The 18,182-nt window shown below is 45.4% G+C and overlaps 1 protein-coding gene across 2 annotated transcripts in view; it reads right to left on the bottom strand.

The window, feature by feature from the left end:
• Nucleotides 1–730: 730 nt before the first annotated feature.
• Nucleotides 731–18,182, bottom strand: part of usp3 (ubiquitin specific peptidase 3) — a 96,061-nt gene continuing 78,609 nt past the window's right edge. For both annotated transcript variants that reach the window (XM_038784513.1, XM_038784514.1), the window contains exons 12-15: nt 16,041–16,159; nt 14,305–14,418; nt 12,178–12,245; nt 731–2,747 (exon numbers count right to left, since the gene is read on the bottom strand). In XM_038784513.1, the coding sequence (XP_038640441.1) occupies nt 2,579–2,747; nt 12,178–12,245; nt 14,305–14,418; nt 16,041–16,159 (470 nt within the window). In that variant the 3' untranslated portion in view covers nt 731–2,578. The remainder of the gene's footprint in view (nt 2,748–12,177; nt 12,246–14,304; nt 14,419–16,040; nt 16,160–18,182) is intronic.

The following is an 18,182-nucleotide window of genomic DNA, read 5'->3' as shown; positions in this document are numbered from 1 at the left end:
CAAATCTAGCAACCATCGCAGTTCCTCTCAATGCAGCAACTCTTCCTCGGCCGGGGGTTTCAGCCCTGCTGATGGCAAGAATGGGGCACAAGGGGTCCTGCCAAATCCAGGAGGAAAGTTGCAACGCTACAGAGATGAGAAGCAGCGACATCTTTTACAGCCCTTCCGACACAGCAAACCCCACCTGAAGAAAAGATCTGAGGAAGGAGCAGTGCTCCGAAAGCTATGCGATTCAAAACAAATCTGCTGGACTTGGGTGTTGTAAGACTTCGCACTGTGCCCACCCCAGTCCAACGTCGGCATCTCCACATCTTAAAAAAAGAGTCACGGAGAGGAGGCTAATTCATGATGCTGGGGAAGAATAATTCAATGCAGTTCAAGGATCATTTACACTTGGGTGAGAGTGGTTTTCATATCCTCCAGAATCACTTCATAACTAGCGAATTATTTCTAAAGTATCGTCGCTGTCGCTTTTTAAAGAGAACTGCACACAGATGGGCTTTCACTTCCTGTGTGGGGGGGGGGAGGGGGGGGGGGGGGAACGACCAAATAAAATCTTCTTTGCAACTGATAAAAAGGACATTGGCAGCAGGTTGGAAACCAATTGCTTAGTCGCAGTAAACCTCGCTATGCAACAAATGCATTAAATGTAAACGTTTACTCCCAAGGATCACAAATTGCCGACATTCTGACACAGCTGCAAGTATAAAAGCTTCAGTAACGGAAGAAAACTGGTTTATAAAATGTTTTATGCTTTAAAAACAAAACGCAGTGTTTTGCATCATTAACATTGCACTTTACTACCAGTGAAACAGTACATGGACATTTACTAATATACATACCATCATTATAAGCAGCCATTGTAGTACATATACAATCAGGACTTTTTTTTTTGTGGGGATTAAATTGAATAAATGCCACTCGACATTGTTGTTACTGTGTCAGTTCATATTTTGCGACCAAAACAATTTAACATTTTAAATAAGCTTGCACAGTTCTAATATTCAGATTCAAGTTTAGGATGTGCACGTTTTCACATTTAAGAGACGGTAGTCTCGTGCCAAAAACCTCGGAACTGCAATCTCTGCTGCTGCCTGCTTGGTACAGTACATCCACATGCAAATACATCATTTCATCTCATTATATGATTAATACATTCGGCTCCGCGAACACCACTATAACGGAATTTATGAGAAAAGGTGTCTTTGATTAGTAAAAAGGACTTTATTCTGGTATGAAAATATAATCATACCATTTTATATACGAGTAAAAGACCCTTCTGATAACCCACAGTTTCATGTTGTGCGTCGCGTACAATAAATTGTCGGACAGAACTTTGTCAAAGATACACCCCTCCCCAGTTCCCCATATGTAACCCAGCGTGGTTAGTTTGTCTCCCTTAATCTGGTGACATTGCAAATTCTAAGCTGTACTTACCACCCCCTACACCCTCTCAAATCATAGCCATTCACTGGCACCATATGATGCAGACAGCTATCCATACTACTCTGCCCAGCAAAGTATTGCGATAGATGAGAGTCCATTTGTCTATTTTTTTTTTATATAAACCCAGCAGTTCATTTTATTTATTTTTTTGCACCATCATTCTTGTTTGAAAATTGCTTTTTGAAAGATGTCTGTGGTACCTCACAAAAATGATTGACTTTTTAAAAAAAAAGAAAGTCAAGAGTTGAATACCTAAATTAAAATGTAAAAACACAATGTTATTGTGCAGTCCAGGTGAGTGTGGGGCAGAATGCCTTTGTTCTGAGTTACCAGTGTTTACAAGTGGTCACATGAGAAATGGCAACAAAAGAAAAACACAATTACAGACAGAATGGTCTATTTCCATTCAAAAAAAAAATCTTGGGCAGGTACAAGTGTTTTACAGGAAGTTGTAGCACTGCAGACTCAAGGCGCATTTACACTCCCATGTACCTCATAATACTGAACTGCATGTTTGCACCAAGATCCGGATTATACGCAGTAATGTACTTGCTTGTAGGAGGGAAAGGAACAACTGTAGTCTTTTCAAGGACCTTCAACCAGGCTGACATGCATACACAATCATTTTAAGCACTTTACTGGTCTTGTACATTGAAATGCTTCATCACTCGATACACTACTGGGAGACAGGCTGCGGAAACAAAGCTGGCTTCTCAATTTTGTGTCAACCGAGAAGAAGTCGCAGACTAAGATGTAGTGTAAAAAATTTGGAGAAACACGGGTGTAAATGCACCTTGAAAGCCAGCCAATGCTACTTCACAATTTACAGTACAGAGGTCATTTCAAAATATTGAATTTCAATGCCAACCGAGCTACTAAACTCTTGATCAACAGCAGCCATTACAGATTCAAAAATATTCTGAGAGAGGCTAAAATTAGATCAGGTCTCCTCGATTACTGTATCAACACTAGTAATGGTGCAATAAACAGAATTCTCATCAGCGATTGAAAAGTGCAAGATGAAAATAGTCTTGAGCTATCAAGTACTTGTGGAAAGGTGGAACTGTTTGTGAGCGTTCCAATTCAGTATATATGTTGGGAAACACTTGTATATATAAAAAGGTGGGATGCATTAAAGTTTGGTGCCTGATCCCGATTTGGTCTGGCGTTCCACGTAGAACAAGATGTAGGCCTTGGCCTTCATTACAGCTTCCTCCTCAGTCAAAGTAACAGTACTGTCATTGAAGTGGAACCAGCGGCCTTCGTGAGTCGCGTATGCAGTGTAATGACCCGAGCCGACTCTGAGAGGGAAAGGGGGAAAAAAAATAAAGTTACTCCTCTAATGAGAAAGTGGACGCTTTGCAACATCTAGGCATCTTCAGTCAATTTCAATTTGCTTCACATAAGATTGCAAACGTTACCAGTTCATTTTTTATTCCTCATTTTACATGGGTATTCATTCTGAATCACACAAGGTTAGATTGTAGATGACGTCATAGAATCATAAAATTTACAGGGCAGGAGGCGGCCATTTGGCCCATCGAGTCTGCACTGGCCCTTGGAAAGACTTTTTTTTTTAAAAAATAAGAGTACCCAAGTAATTTTTTCCAATTAAGGGACAGTGTAGAGTGGCCAATCCACCTAACCTGCACATCTTTCAGGTTGTGGGGGCGAAACTCAAGCAAACACAGGGAGAATGTGCAAACTCCACACGGACAGTGACCCAGAGCCGGGATTGAACCTGGGACCTCGGCGTCGTGAGGCAGAGTGCTAACCACTGTGCCACCGTGCTGCCCCAAGAGCAACCCACTTAAGCCCAAGTCTCCACCCTATCCCCGTAACCCAGTAACCCCACCCAAGTCATATTTAGTCATACAATCAACAGAATAAGATTATCCAAAGTATATACATAGCCCAACATTTAGCCACACCATCCCGTACCCCCTCCCGACTCCAGACACACCGATTCTTATCATAGTCTCAAGAAACACATACACACATTTCTCTTATGAATTGAGTGGTGCTTCCATTATTTAACATAACAGAAGGGACTGCAGGGCATGGTGAAATTGGCAGCAGTGGCTGCATGATGTTTTTATGTGAGTGCTTACAGCAACACACTCTGAAATAGAGTACGTAAAGTACAACACAATAACTTAAATTGCATTTAATATTGGTGTCCTATGGCCAGGTGAATTAATATCTTTCAGAAGTGACCTGGCTGAGCAATTAAACTGTCTTGCACAATGGTTTGCCCCGTGAAATTGTTGATGAATAAAAGAAAGTTTCTAACAAAATGAATGTGGTTGTGTTTGACTGCTCTGCTCCTGGTTGGAAGTATGTTCCAGAATGTATAGATGCCGACTTTCCCCAAGTTAAATGGGGTCTTCTCTAAAACTATTTGACTAGAAACAGTCAAATCGATCCACCTACCAGAAGAGCTTTGCTCCTGGATACAGTGATGTTAGTTATCCAGTTTCAGCTCTGGTCACCATGCCTCATGGAGGCTACGGAGAAGAACAAGAAGACTGATCAAATGTAAAAGGGATGAGCAAGGAGGAAAATGGAGATCGCAGCTTAAGCTCTTGTGGCTGAGGAAGTGGTGACCTCACTGAATGGGGCAGAGGGGAGACCCAGACTACTGCATCCAATCAAACAAAAAGCAGGATCAGAGAACAAAATCATTTTCAACTGATATTGGGAACAGCACAGAAAGTAGGAGCAATTTGGGAATAAGAAATGCCAGGTGGGATAGGGAGGGGACAGAACTGGGCTGGCTTTTCTTAACAGGGTAATTAGGTGAACTACAATTGGTTTTAATCAGTGAACTGCATTTGCCCTTCTTCAATTTTACAGTGAGCTGCTGTCACACATCAGTACGGTCACCGATTTGATTCCCGGGCTGGTCTTAGCTGGGGCTAATACAAGTATAATAACCGGCCCTGGGAGGAGTGTGGTAGTGGAAGAAAACTAGACAGGTTCCCACTCGGCGTGTGTCATTGGTAAGAGGATGTATACCCATAATCAAGACTCGTACATGGACATGGCACACTTGGATAAAGTACATGAGGGTTTGAAGACAGGGAGAGAGAAAACTAGCAGACGGGAAGGCACATCTGCACGAGTTTAGATCTGTATTGTCCCAGTGACGCCCTCAAGCAATTGCAATCACTGCAGAGGCAGATGGTCAATTTTACCAGTCGCTCAGATAAGGCATGCCTAACAGCAGCAACATTATACATGGCAAATAGTAAAACTATTAAAAAGCAACATCGCCAAACACGCAAGGACTGAAACAAACAGTAACAACTTTGGCTTCCAGCCCAGCCGCGAGCTACATAGTAAATCGATCCTCGTATACAATGCTCTGTGATTTAAGTGTGTAATACATTTGACTATTTTCCCAGACATGGCGAATTTACACAGCAGCAGCCAAAAACAAGACACATGCAATAGCGTAATTATACAATGCAATTATAAAAGTTAATGATTCCCCCACCCACTGTTGGATTAGACTCAGGCACCAGTCTCCACCCTCGGGAACAGGCTAGCGGGCTCCTGAAAGAAACTGCTGAGGAACTCTCCTTATTGTTTCCCTTTGTTGAGGGGGAAGCTCTCCACATCACGGAGCTCACTATGAAACCTGGCACCTGGGTCCCAATCTCATTGTATCAGTGTAGCATATTGCATCACTGCTGTCTAATTGCCTCCAGCTCAAGTCTAGATAGAACCATGACTGCTATTTAATCCTACACCCAAAAATGCTTTTCAGCACAAATCATGGAATCCCTACAGTAAGAGGCCATTTGTTCCATCGAATATGCACTGACCCTCTGAAAGAGCACCCTACCCATTTCTTCTCCCACATCCACCCTGCCCTCTCCCCTTAGCCTAACCGTCACATCTTTGGAACATGGGAGGAAACCAGAGCACCCGGAAGAAACCCACGCAGACACAGGGAGAACATATAAACTCCACACAGAGGCCGACTGGAAGCCGGAGTTCAGTGCGCACGACACGGGTGCTGGGTCCCTTATTGTTTGTTATACATATAAACAACATAGATGATTGTATGGGGGGTAGGGTCAGTGAGATTGCAGATGGCACAAAGATTGGCTGGGTGGTTCACAGTGATGTTGAGTGTCTTGGGTTACAGGAAGATATAGACGGGATGGTCAAATGGACAGAAATGTGGCAGATGGAATTTAACCCTGAAAAGTGAGAGCTGGTACACTTTGGAAGGAGTAATTTGATAAGGAAGTATTCAATGAATGGCCTGACACTGGGACGTTCTGAGGAACAAAGGAACCACGTCTGTTATCATCCTGTCTCCTACAGCTAAGCCAATTTTGATCCACCTTATCAAGTTACCCTGTATCCCATGTGCATTAGCCTTCTTTATAAATCTCCCTTGTGGGATCTTGCTGAAATCCACATAAATTACATCACCTGCACTATCCTCATCTACACATCTGGTCACGTGCTCAAAAACTTCAATCAAATTTGTTAGGCATGACCTCCCTCTGACAAGGCCAAGCTGTCCCTGCCTCTACAAGTGAAGACAGAGTCTCTCCTTCAGAATGTTCTCCAATAGTTTGCCTACCACTGGCATGAGACTCGCTGCTGTAGTTTCCTGGCTTATATCTGCAACCTTTCTTAAATAGTGGGACCACATTAGCTGTTCTCCAGTCTGTTGACATCTCCCCTATGGCCATAGAAACATAGAAAACAGAAGGAGGCCATGTGGCTCTTCGAGGCTGCTCCACCATTGTATTTAGTTATTGGGTATCTTCAGCTTGCATTTTATTTACACCAGGGGGCAGGCTCATTTCCATTGGGTGCAAGTAAAACTAAGAATGATCAAACATGTATCAAAACAAAAAGAGACTATTTGGCTTAACTCCAGTGTTGAAAAGGTGGAACTGCTCCAGCTCCCTTGTTTTACACTAAATCAGGTTTAGGTAGAACAGCTACAAGTTCATTACTATGATAAAAATCGATCTTTTCACTGTGCAATTCTTTCTATAATGTTTCTGGCTTCGGTTTTAAGGTCCCCATAGGATGAACCTCACTAGGGTGGCACGGTGGCACAGTAGTTAGCACTGCTGTCTCACAGCGCCAGGGCCATGGTTCAATTCCAGCCTTGGGTGACTGCCCGTGTGGAGTTTGCACTTTCTCCCCGTGCCTGCGTGGGTTTCCTCCGGGAGCTCCAGTTTCCACTATCGGGATTGGAAGTTTATTCCAAATCCGCATCACGAGGAAAGTCTTTCTTGGATATCCCCTCAGTCACCTCCTTTCAAAGTTATAGAGCTCATGTTTTTCCGGATGTGTTAGGGATAGATCTCACTTTCTTGTCTGTACCAACTCTGAATGTTTCCCCAGTCTCTTGGTAACCGGAGCTGGATATTATTTCATGAGACGTGAGCGAGGCCAGCATTTTATTGCCCATTCTCAAGTGCCTTCGAGAAGGTAGTGGTGAGGCACCTTCTCGAATCACTGCAATTCACCTTGTGTGGCTACATCCATAGTTCTGTTTGGAAGAGTGTTCTAGGTTTTTCACACAGTGACAGTGAAGGAACAGGGATACAGTTTCAAGTCAGGATGGTGTGGGGGGTTGGAGAGAATCTTGCAGGTGGTGGTGTCCCCAAGTGCCTGGTGCCCTTGGATTTAGAGGTGGCAGAGGTCATGGGGTTTGGTAGGTGCTGGCTGTGGAGTCTCGGCAAGTTTCTGCAATGCATCTCGTGTTTGATAGACAATTCTGCCACTGTGCAGTGGTGGTGGCGGGAGTGAATGTTTAAGATGTGGGCGGGTGCCCACAATTACAACCGGACTGCTTGGTCCTGGATGGTGTTAAGCTTCGAATGTTGTTCAAGCTGCACTCATCCAGGCAAGTGGCGAGTATTCCAACACACTTGTATACCCTGTAACGGGGGAGGCTTTGGGGAGACAAGAGGGGAGTTAGTCTTCAGAGAATTCCCGGCCTCTTGTCGCCACAGCATTCGTATGACCGGTTCAGCCAAGTTTCTGGATGATAATGGTAGGGGGTGTTACAGATGGCTATGCCACTTAATGTCAAGGGGAGATGATTTGAATACCTCTTACTTGGAGATATTCAATGCCTGCCACTATGTGGCACAAATGTTACTTGCCACCTACCAGCAGAGCCTGAATGTTGTCCAAGACTTTCTGCATATGGACACTGACCACCAGATTCCATGGAGTTGTGAATGGTAGGACCATAGAGAGGTTACAGCACAGAAAGAGGCCATTCAGCCCAACCATGTCTGTGCCAGCCAAAACAAAATAATAATAAAAAGCTAGTTGCCCATTTTAATCCCACCTCCCAGCACCTGGATCAGGTTACAGCGCTTTGGTGCAGATCCAGGTACCTTTAAATAGGTTGAGCCCTTCAGCTTCCACCGCCAAACCAGGTAGTGAATTCCAGACACCCTCTGGGTGAAGAACGTTTTCTTCACATCCCCTCTAACCCTTCGAACCGATCACCCTCAATTTGCTGCCTCTACGCAAGGGGAAACGGGGCATCTATGGGTATAATCTAGGCCCCTCAATCTTGTACATCTCAATCTCCTCAGTTCCAAGGGAAATAAACCCAGCCTGTCCAATCTTTCCTCATAGCTGCAATTTTCCAGCCCCGGCAACATTCTTGCAAATCTGGTCTGTACTCTCTCCAGAACAATTAAATCCTTCCTCTAATGTGGTGACCAGAACTCGACACAAAGCTCCAGTTGTGGCCCAACCAGCCTTTTATATAGTTCCATCTTTTGTATTCAATACTTTGTCCATCAAAGGAAAGCATCCCAGATGCTTTCTTTACCACCTGATCCACCTACCCAGTCACTTTCAGGGGCTTGCGAACGTGCACTCCACCCCTCCAAATATCCTATATTCCCTAGCTTTGTTGGTCCTCCCCAAATGCATTACCTCACACCTCTAGATTGAATTCCATCTGCTGCATTTCCACACAATCAAATCATCAATATCATTCCAGGGACAACAGCTATACTTTTCACTACCAATAGCATGGTCAATCATCTGCAAAGTTCCCAATCATGCTACCTACATTGAAGTCCAAATCATTAATATATGCAAAACACAGCAATACAGAGCCATTGGAAACAGTTTTCTATTCGCAAATACATTCATCAACCATTACCCTTTGTTTCCCACCTCTGAGCCAATTTTGGATCCAATTTACTACCTTCCCCATTGGCTTTTACTTTTCTGAAGATATCAAACGCAGTGCAATTATCAGCGAACGTCCTCACTTATGATGGAGGGAAGGTCATTGATGAAGAAGCCGCAGATGGTTGGGCACCACCCCGGGACTGAGATGTTTGGCCTTGAACCAACCGTCTTCCTTTGTGCTAGGTGTGATTCCAAGTGGAGTATTTGCCCTTTGCTAGGGCCCCTTGCTATCTCACTCTGTCAAATGCTGCCTCGACTCTCACTTCCCCTCTTTTTGGCATGTTTGGACCATGGCCGTAAATGACAGGAGCTGAGGGGACCTGGCAGATTCCAAACTGAGCACTGGGGAGGTTATTCCCTCTTGATAGCACTTGTCTACAACATCTTTTATCACTTTGCTAATGACCAAAAGACTGATGGGATGATAATTGGCCAGATGGGATTTTTCCTGCTTTTCATGGACAGAAAATATATGGGTAAGTTTCCACATTGCCAGGTTGCCGCCAGTGCTGAAATTGTCCGCCTGTATTTTGTCTTTTGAGACAGTTCCTAACTGAAAAAAGAAACCACAAAGCTAGGTTTCTGGGAAAGGGAGGGTGTGTAACCCTGGATTCCTGGCTGTGATCCAGACTTCTGTGGCATTTGGTTGCGAGGGAAACGGAAGCCGATTTGGAAAACCACAAAGCCGATAGGTCAAATTTTAGTCCATGGTCAGAACAGTAGAGACAGGCTGTGGAGAGCTGCGTGCGAGTGAGATAGCGAAGGAAAAAAAGTCATGCCACAGGTGGACAAGTAGGTGAAAAAGGCTGGTTCTGTCCGGAGAACTGCGGGGCATCTGGAACGGTCTATTTTCTTTGAAATTATACCAGTGATTTCAGGTGGAGCAAAAGGGGTGCTCCATGTCTACTTCCTTCGTGAATAATGGGACTGAAACTACCCAGGGAAGACAGAGTTCTGAGGGGCAATGTGGCTGAGATTAGTGTTGTATATGCTGAAGGGACCATTAAGAAATCTACGAGTCTAGGCTTGTAGCGGCAGCTATTTGAAGTATAATTTATGGCTTCTATTGAATACAATCGGTCTGTTAATATATGTCTATGTTTTTGTTTATTTTGGTTTGATTCTTACAGGAAAAGTTTTTAAAATGGAAATCTTGTCCATCAGCTTCTTCCATATGGATCATTTGGAAGTTTGCTTCAATTAGGGATCAGTGTTCATGGGGATCGTAACAACTGGGACAATTTTGGATCAAGGCATTGCTAGTTCTGGAGCACAAGTCTCCAGTGCTACTGCGGGATGTTGTCAGAGCTCTTAGCCTTAGCCAAACTCAGTGCCTTCTGCCATTTTTTAAATCACACTGGCTGGAGACTCGCAGTGCTGTTGGGGACCACGGGAGGAGGCCAAGATGGATTATTCACTCAGCACCTCTGGCTGAATAAAGGTGGTTACAAATGACGACATACTGGGCTCTCCCCCCCCCCCCCCATCATTGAAGATGGGGATATTGTGGAGCCTCCTCATCTTCCAGTCAGTTGTTTAATTGTCCATCACCATTCACGACTGGGTGGGGCAGGACTACAGATTTTGGATTCAGCCAGTGTGGGTACGTGTGATTAAGGTGTACAGTTACAGTGCTGCACAGTCTTAGCCTTGTACTCTACCTAGGTAAAAATACAATGCAGCTTTGTAGATTCCTCCTCTCCAGTGAATAGACACAAGTAGCATCCCGGGATCTCTTTCAACATCTCAGCCAATCAGATACCATTCAACAAACAGTCGCTTCCCCACCTCCTAACTTCCAACTTAGAATTCCAAATGACTTGTTCAAACAAAAATATAAAAGGACCAATGTTCCTGTTCATTGTACTGCAGGACAACCAACTGCCAATAAAGAAACCAAGATGCCAGAATGAGTTACTGTATCTTTGTGGTTTTCAGGATACAAAGCATCATCATTACAAGTGATTTCCAAATTAAACTCTTGGAAGCACAAGGGACATTTTCAAATCATTGAGTTTATCCAAACATATATTTTCAACTGTAGACCATCAATTTTGCCTAGTGGAAAACATCTGGCTCTGAAAATGCAGGTCACTGGGTTTGCCAATATGTCATCAGGGCAGCACAGTGGTTAGTACGGCTGCCTCACAGCGCCAGAGGCCCGGGTTCAATTCCAGCCATGGGTGTCTGTGTGGAGTTTGCACATTCTTCCCATGTCTGCGTTGGCTTCCTCCGGGCGCTCCGGTTTCCTCCCACAGACCCAAGATGTACAGGCTCGATGGATTGGCCATGCTAAATTGCCCCTTGGTGTCCAAAGGTTAGGTGGGGTTACAGGGATAGGGCGGGGTGAGTTGGCCTCGGTAGGGTGTTCCTTCAGCTGAGTAAAGAGATTAGTCATTTGACTCCATCTCCCCGACCTGTGTTTTTAAAAAAAGGGAAATCCATAGAATAGCAGAAGGCCATTCAACCCATCAAGTCATGACACCGACCCTCTGAAAGAGGATCCTTCCTCGGCCCACTCCCCCACCCTATCCTCGTAATCCCATAACCCTACATAACTTGCACATTTTGTACACTAACGGGCAATTTATTAAATTTTTTTTAAAAGTTAGAGTACCCAATTGTTATTTTCCCCCAATTAAAGGGTAATTTAGCGTGGTCAATCCCACCTACCCTGCACATCTCTTTGGGTTGTGGGGGCGAGACCCACGTAGACACGAGGAGAATATGCAAACTCCAGACGGACAGTGACCGGGGCCAGAATCGAACCCGGGTCCTCGGCGCCGTGAACCGAGGTGCCGTGCTAACCACTACGCCACCATTCCCGTACCAGCCTCCCCGGACAGGCGCCGGAATGTGGCGACTAGGGGCTTTTCACAGTAACTTCATTGAAGCCTACTCGTGACAATAAGCGATTTTCATTTCATGCTACCCTTCTCAGGAGCAATTTAGTGTGGCCAATCCACCTAACCTGCATGTCTTTGGACTGCGGGAGGAAACCGGAACATTCAGAGGAAACCCACGCACACACGGAAAGTAGAAACTCCACACAGTCACTCACGGTTGGAATTGAACCCAGGTACCTGGCACTGAGGCAGCAGGGCTAACCATTGTATCACACTAAGATCTAAACCAAGTCACACCAGAACAGGAAAATTATTGAAATTAATTCATTTCACTCATTTAGAAATATGTTGAGATTGATAGATATACACAGATTCAGTTCTTTAAAACAGGGTTTCTGGCCTGAACTTTACGATACGAAGCTTCTTTTCCAGGTAACACCCTCACTATCCCAGGGTGACCAAGCCGCAGCTTCTGCTGTGATTTTACTCTGGGGCAGGACAAGTGACAGATCCCAAGTAACGGTTGGGTTGGTTTGATCATCTCCAGCACGGAGTGCGATGTACTTGTCACAGCATTTAAATCTTAGAATAAAGTTTTACTATAGTTCCCACTGTGAGAAGCACTTGTCCACTATGTAAAGTCTCTCAGATCGAAGACAATTAAAAACCAACTGCTCACCCAGAACCATGATGCACCACCACAGCTGCAAGGTCATATAGGCAACTTTCTGGACCACTGTTCTCAGGCTAGAGTAGGGGAAAAGAAAAGTGCAGAGATCTTTGTTACAACAGTCATATTTTATTGTACTTTCCTCTTCAGCGCATTATTTGGCAGTCTCCCCCAGGCCGCTATCTGTTCTAGCTTTAAACTAGCTAAGGGGAGATGAGTGCGCATGATGGGTCGGTTGATTCTGCCTATTCAGGAATGGGTTCTGGAGGAAGAACTCTGTTGGGAGCATCAGCAGAGATCAGTGGTGGCACACACACTTCTGAATCAGATGTCGATTCAACGCCCCAGTACAGGACATGAGCATGGGCTTGACGTGGACACTTCAGTGGAATACTGAAGGGAGTGCTGCTTTGTTGGAGGTGCAGTTTTTTGAATGATTCCCCATGTGCCTGTGTAGATGGCCGCATACACTTTTCAGATAAGAGCTGAAGGCTCTCTCATACCCTGGCTAACATTGCCCGTTCAACCAATACCAACAACTACATCACTCATTTCCTTTGCCATCTGAGTGACCTTGCTGTGTGCAATCTGGATGCCACATTACCTCTTGAAACAAGGTCAGACGTGGCAGGATTTTTAAGGCAGATCCTTGCTATTTAGCATCACTGGAGAGGGGAGCGGGATTTCAGCACTGGGTTGCAGACTCTAATCAGGCTGTGGGTTCCTCATTCACGGCAACTTTGGGATACCTTGGCTTTTCCGTGCTGGATGGACCTTGCAGATTAGAACAGGTGAAGAAAAAGGGGTGCTTGGGTGACAGCCTGGTGGTGGGATTTGGCAAAAAGGAGCGCAGTCCTGATAGCTGGCAGCTACCAAACTAGGGGATGGAAGAGGAGAGAGAAGGAAAAGATGTAGGCCAAGAACTGGTTGCCCAATCCTTTACAGCCTGTAACCTTAGCTGAGCGATGCCCACCTTCCATTCCAGTTACTCGACCACATCACCAGTTTTGAACATTAATTAGGCCAAAAACATTTTGTTGGCTACAGCAGCTTTGATCGAGATCACGTCACACCAGCCCTGGGTCAATGCTGATTAATTATTTTTATTTGTTCATGGGATGTGGGTGCCGCTGGCTGGGTCAGCATTTATTGCCCACCCCTGAGGGCATTTAAGAGTAACCCAGTTGTCTTATAGGCGTGAGATTATATTTGATACAACAGGTCTCCACAAATTGTAATTTTTTTTAAAAATTCCAATTAAGGGGCAATTTAGCATGGCCAATTCAACTACCCTGCACATCTTTTGGGTTGTGGGGGTGGGATCCACGCAGACACGGGGAGAATGTGCAAACTCCACACGGACAGTGACCCGGAGCCGGAATCGAACACGGGGACCTTGGCGCCGTGAGGCAGCACTGCGCCACCGTGCCATCCTTATTTCCACAATAACCACTGCCTTATACTCAGTCCCTGTGATTGGCCGGCGGGAAGACCACCTCCGAAAGCTCGTTCCCTGGTAACCAGATGACTGCAATGGGGAAGGACATCACAATCGCATGACACCACAGGGAAGTTCCTTTAGGGTTACAAAAAAATCCCTTTAAAACAAAAGAGAACGTAAACTGGGAAGGGTTCAACGTGGTCTTCCTATTCAGGATTGTAAGTTATGTGTACCATAGACAAGTGAACAAAGGAACAGCAACATATCCATTCATAGCGTCAGTCTTTACACCCCGTTGAACAAGCAGCAAGAATAGGGCGGGAAGAAATGAGTGATTGCAGGAGGTAGAGCAGCATGGCGGCAAACACAATCTGTGATTGGCGTAGTAGCTCAGTGTCTCCTGTGCTCACTGCTCCACCAATCATGACTCTGCCGTTGGTTCTATTTGCAAGATTTAGCATTGCTGAATTCCCAATGAGGTTCTCATACAGGGTGCATCAAAACTATAGAGCCACAGACACCTGGGGAAACGGAGCAAGTGCCATTTTTGGTGTTTGTCCGGGCTCTTCCTTGAAGTTACAGAATCTCGTGGAACAATGGAGGGGGGGGGGGGGGAAGAGAGAGGAGGAGGGGATGCGTGGGACTTTTTATATCCTCAGATAGATAACAACAGCCTTATATCCGAATATATTTACCTCCAATAAGAAGCACTTCATGTCTAGGCCTCGCAGAGGGAATTCTACATAAGTATCTATCTTATTTCGCAGATACGCTGTCCAATGAAATCTTTTCAGATGCAAGCATAGCACCTAAAAGTAAAAAAGGGGAAAAAAAAACAGTCAGGCTATTTTGTGGGAAGGATTATAATGTAATTCAGTTATTGATGTAACAACTCCTTTCAGCACTGTGCCGTGGCCACCTTCAGTTGCCTTCCTTCCATCATAAGGTTAAAGTGGGATGTTCATTGATGATTGCACAATTTTCAGTACCATTATCGACTCCTCAGGTACTGAAGCAACGTCCATGTGCAGCTAGACCCGGACAGCATTCAGACTTGGGCTGACAGCATTCATGCCACACATGCGACATTACCATTGCTGAATCCCCTGCTGTCAGCTTCCTGGGGGTTACCATTCTCCAGAAACTAAACTGGACTAGCCACACTGCGGCTCCAAAAGCAGATCAGAGGCAGGGAATTCTCTGACGAGAATCTCACCTCCTGACTCACGAAAACTGTCCATCATCCACAAGGCACAAGTCAGGAGTGTGATTAAATACTCTCCAAAAACACTCAAGGAAGTTTGACACCAGCTAGGACAAAGCAGTCCGTTTCATTAGCACCCCGTCCACCACCTTCAACATTTAGTCTCACCAGCGACCCACAGTGGCAGCAGCATTTACCATATACAAGATGCACTGCAGCAACTGAACAAGGTTCCTTCAGCAGCACCTCTCAAACATGCAACCTCTACTGCCTAGAAGGGCAAGGGCAGCAGATGCATGGGAACATCAGCACCTTCATGTTCCCTTCCAAGCCACATACCCATCCTGACTTGGAGCTACATTGCCTTTCTCTCACTGCGGCTGGATCAAAATCCTGGAACTCCCTTCCTAAAAGCATTAGAGGTGTACCTACACCACATGGCCTGCAGTGGTCCAAGGCGGTGGGCTCTCCACCACCTTCCCAAGGGCAATTAGGGACGGGCAATAAATGCTGGACTCACTAATGACATCTGCATCCCGTGAAAATAATGGAGGAAGAAAATGATAATCTCCACTTTAATCAATTAACTTCAATAGAAGTCCTGGGTGACGTATCCAACTTCTGCTGCAGATTTGGTACCATGAATAGATACTTTGGCAGCCTGGTATCCCAAGCAGCAACAGAGTTTCCTCCCTGTGTATCTTTAAAAACCTCAGTGAGACCTGCTTCATTGCTGTTCAATACAAGTGCTGACTGAAGCTGGCATCAATCATCCCACCAAGCAGAACAGTGAGACTGCAAGCTGTATGGAACACAGACACTGCTGGTATTCTACAATGGAGGCCTAACGGTTCATTAGACAGCCTTACTGTTGCAGCACATCCTTACTGTTGGAACTAGCCCATTCAGCGGCCACTGGATGGAGATTTAAATGTTTATAATCGGCTATAGATTCGCCGCATTTCGAAAGCAATTAGCGCTGAACACAAGCCTGTCTGCCACGGTGAAGTCTGATCTCTTGATAATGTCCCCAACTGTCAATCAGAAAATACAATTCAGACACGCGTATTATTAATTACGCGAGCTACAAAACGGCCCGAGTCAGATTTGAAAGCAAAACCTACCGACAACGCAGTTTTAGCTATTATTTTGTATTTGACAATCTCATCAATAAATACACCAACTCAACTACTCGGGGGGGGGGGGGAAAAGCAGCAAAATACTAACCTTTGGCAACTTCTGAATCCAAAATTTTTTGGTGCTCTTCTGTCGCTTTTTACATTTGTGGCACATGTAGAGCTCAGTTTCATCCAGCTCCTCCAAGTCTGTGAAACTGCGGAGGCAATCTGCAAGGAAAAATAGCCCAGAGAACTGCAATTAAACTGGCTCTCCCAAATTCTCATCTGTAATTCATTTTTCACCAAATTACGTAACTCCAGTCTGAGAAAAGGAAACATGAAGTCATGTTTGCACAGTGCCTCAGAGGGAATTATTTTGGGTTTTTTTTTTAGTAACAGCAATGACCGTCTTCTTTAATCTGTTCAGGTAATGAAAAATATATGGTGTTTTAATGAGCTGATAGGGAGATACCTTTTCCACTGTCAAGAGGGCCAGTGACCAGAGGTCAGATTTAAGGTAATTGACAAAAGGAAGAATATCAGATTTTCTTTTTAAAAACTCAGCAAATTGTGATGTTCTGGAATGCATGCCTAAAAGGCGCTGATAGCAGATTCAATTTTAAGTAAATTTAAAGCACCCAATTCTCTTTTTTCCAATTAAGGGGCAATTCAAGCTGGCCAATCCATCTACCCTGCACATCTTTGGGTTGTGGGGATGAGACCCACGCAGACACAGGGAGAATGTGCAAACCAGTCCCCCTGGTTCCCCCTGGGAGTGAGGGGGGGGGGGGGGGGGGGGGAGGAGGAGCCTCAAACCAGTGGACACGTTCACAGGCCACTAGGACTGGGAAGAGGAATTCCTTCAGTCAGAAGGTGGGTAATGTTTGGAATTCCAGGAGGGCTGTGGAGGCTCAGCCATTGAACATGTTCAAAACAGAGATCAAAGGGTTCCTACATATAAAAATGCCAAAAGTGGGAAGGATAGTTGGGGGGGGGGGGGGGGGGGGGGGGGGGGAGAGAGAGAAAGAGAGAGAGAGAAAGAAAATAAGAGTTGGAGGCCGGGTTATGGGAGGAAGCCCTGCGGAGAGTTAATGCATCCTCGTTGTGTGCCAGGCTCAACCCGATCCAATTCAAGGTGGTCCACAGGGCTCATATGACTGTGGCACGGATGAGGAGGCTCTTCGAGGAGGAGGACAGGTGCAGGCAAAGTCCTGCGAATCATGTACACATGTTCTGGGCATGTCCGAGGCTGAGGGGCTTTTGGTAGGGATTCGCGGATGTCATGTCAGAGGTCCTGAGAGAGAGGGTGGTGCCGAGTCCAGAGGTGGCGATCTTTGGAGTGTTGGAAGATACGGGAGTCCAGGAGATGAGAAAAGCCTTTGCTTCCCTGGTGGCCCGGAGATGGATTTTACTGGGATGGAGCGACTCGGAGCCCCCGAAGTCAGGGGTTTTTGTTAGCAACATGGCGGGGTCTCTCAGGCTTGAGAAAATTTAATTTGCCCTGAAGGGTTCATTACAGAAGTTCGCTCGGAGGTGGCAGCCGTTCATCGCCTTCTTTGAGAAAAATTAGACTGTCAAGAGGGGGAGGGGGATGAGGGGGAAAGGGGAGGCATGGAAGTGACGAATATGGGGAGGAAAACCAATGGCGGGAGGGCTGGCAGTGTGTGTGTCGTTATAAGCCATGTTGGTTGGGGTTTGCGCTGGGGGGGGGGAGAATGGTGGTTATTTTCGTTGCGAGTACTGTTGGGTGTTATTGTTGAAAAGTGTTAAAATTATAAATGCCTCAATAAAATATTTTCTAAAAAAATACGCAAAAGGACACGAGGATAATGCAACAAAACGCTGTTGAGGTAGAAGATCAGCATGATCACAATGAATGGTGGGTGGGTTTGAAGGGCTGAATGGCCTACACCTCCTATTTCTTATGTTCCAAAGTTTCCTATTTCTCTGTTATTTACAGGAGTATTAAGGTTTGCTCATCTATTTCCCACATTGAATTTGCCGTCTAGAACAGCCAGTGCTCTTACCATGCTTTGGGTTTGACTGACTGACCAACCGGGTGACTAATTATTGGCAGCCAAAGACCAGAGAATTTGGGTATTTTCTAAGAATCAATTGTCAATTTCTCTTTGTTTTATATGTTTAGAGTCCCCAATTCCCCCCCCCCCCCCCCAACCCAATTAAGGAGCAATATAACGTGTCCAATTTACCTTCCCCGCACATCTTTGGGTTGTGGGGGTGAGACCCACGC

The sequence above is a fragment of the Scyliorhinus canicula genome, chromosome 24 (genome assembly GCF_902713615.1).
Source record: "Scyliorhinus canicula chromosome 24, sScyCan1.1, whole genome shotgun sequence".
Lineage (NCBI taxonomy): Eukaryota > Metazoa > Chordata > Chondrichthyes > Carcharhiniformes > Scyliorhinidae > Scyliorhinus > Scyliorhinus canicula.
Note: the sequence above shows the minus strand (reverse complement) of the source record. Positions and strands in the feature narration are given on the sequence as shown.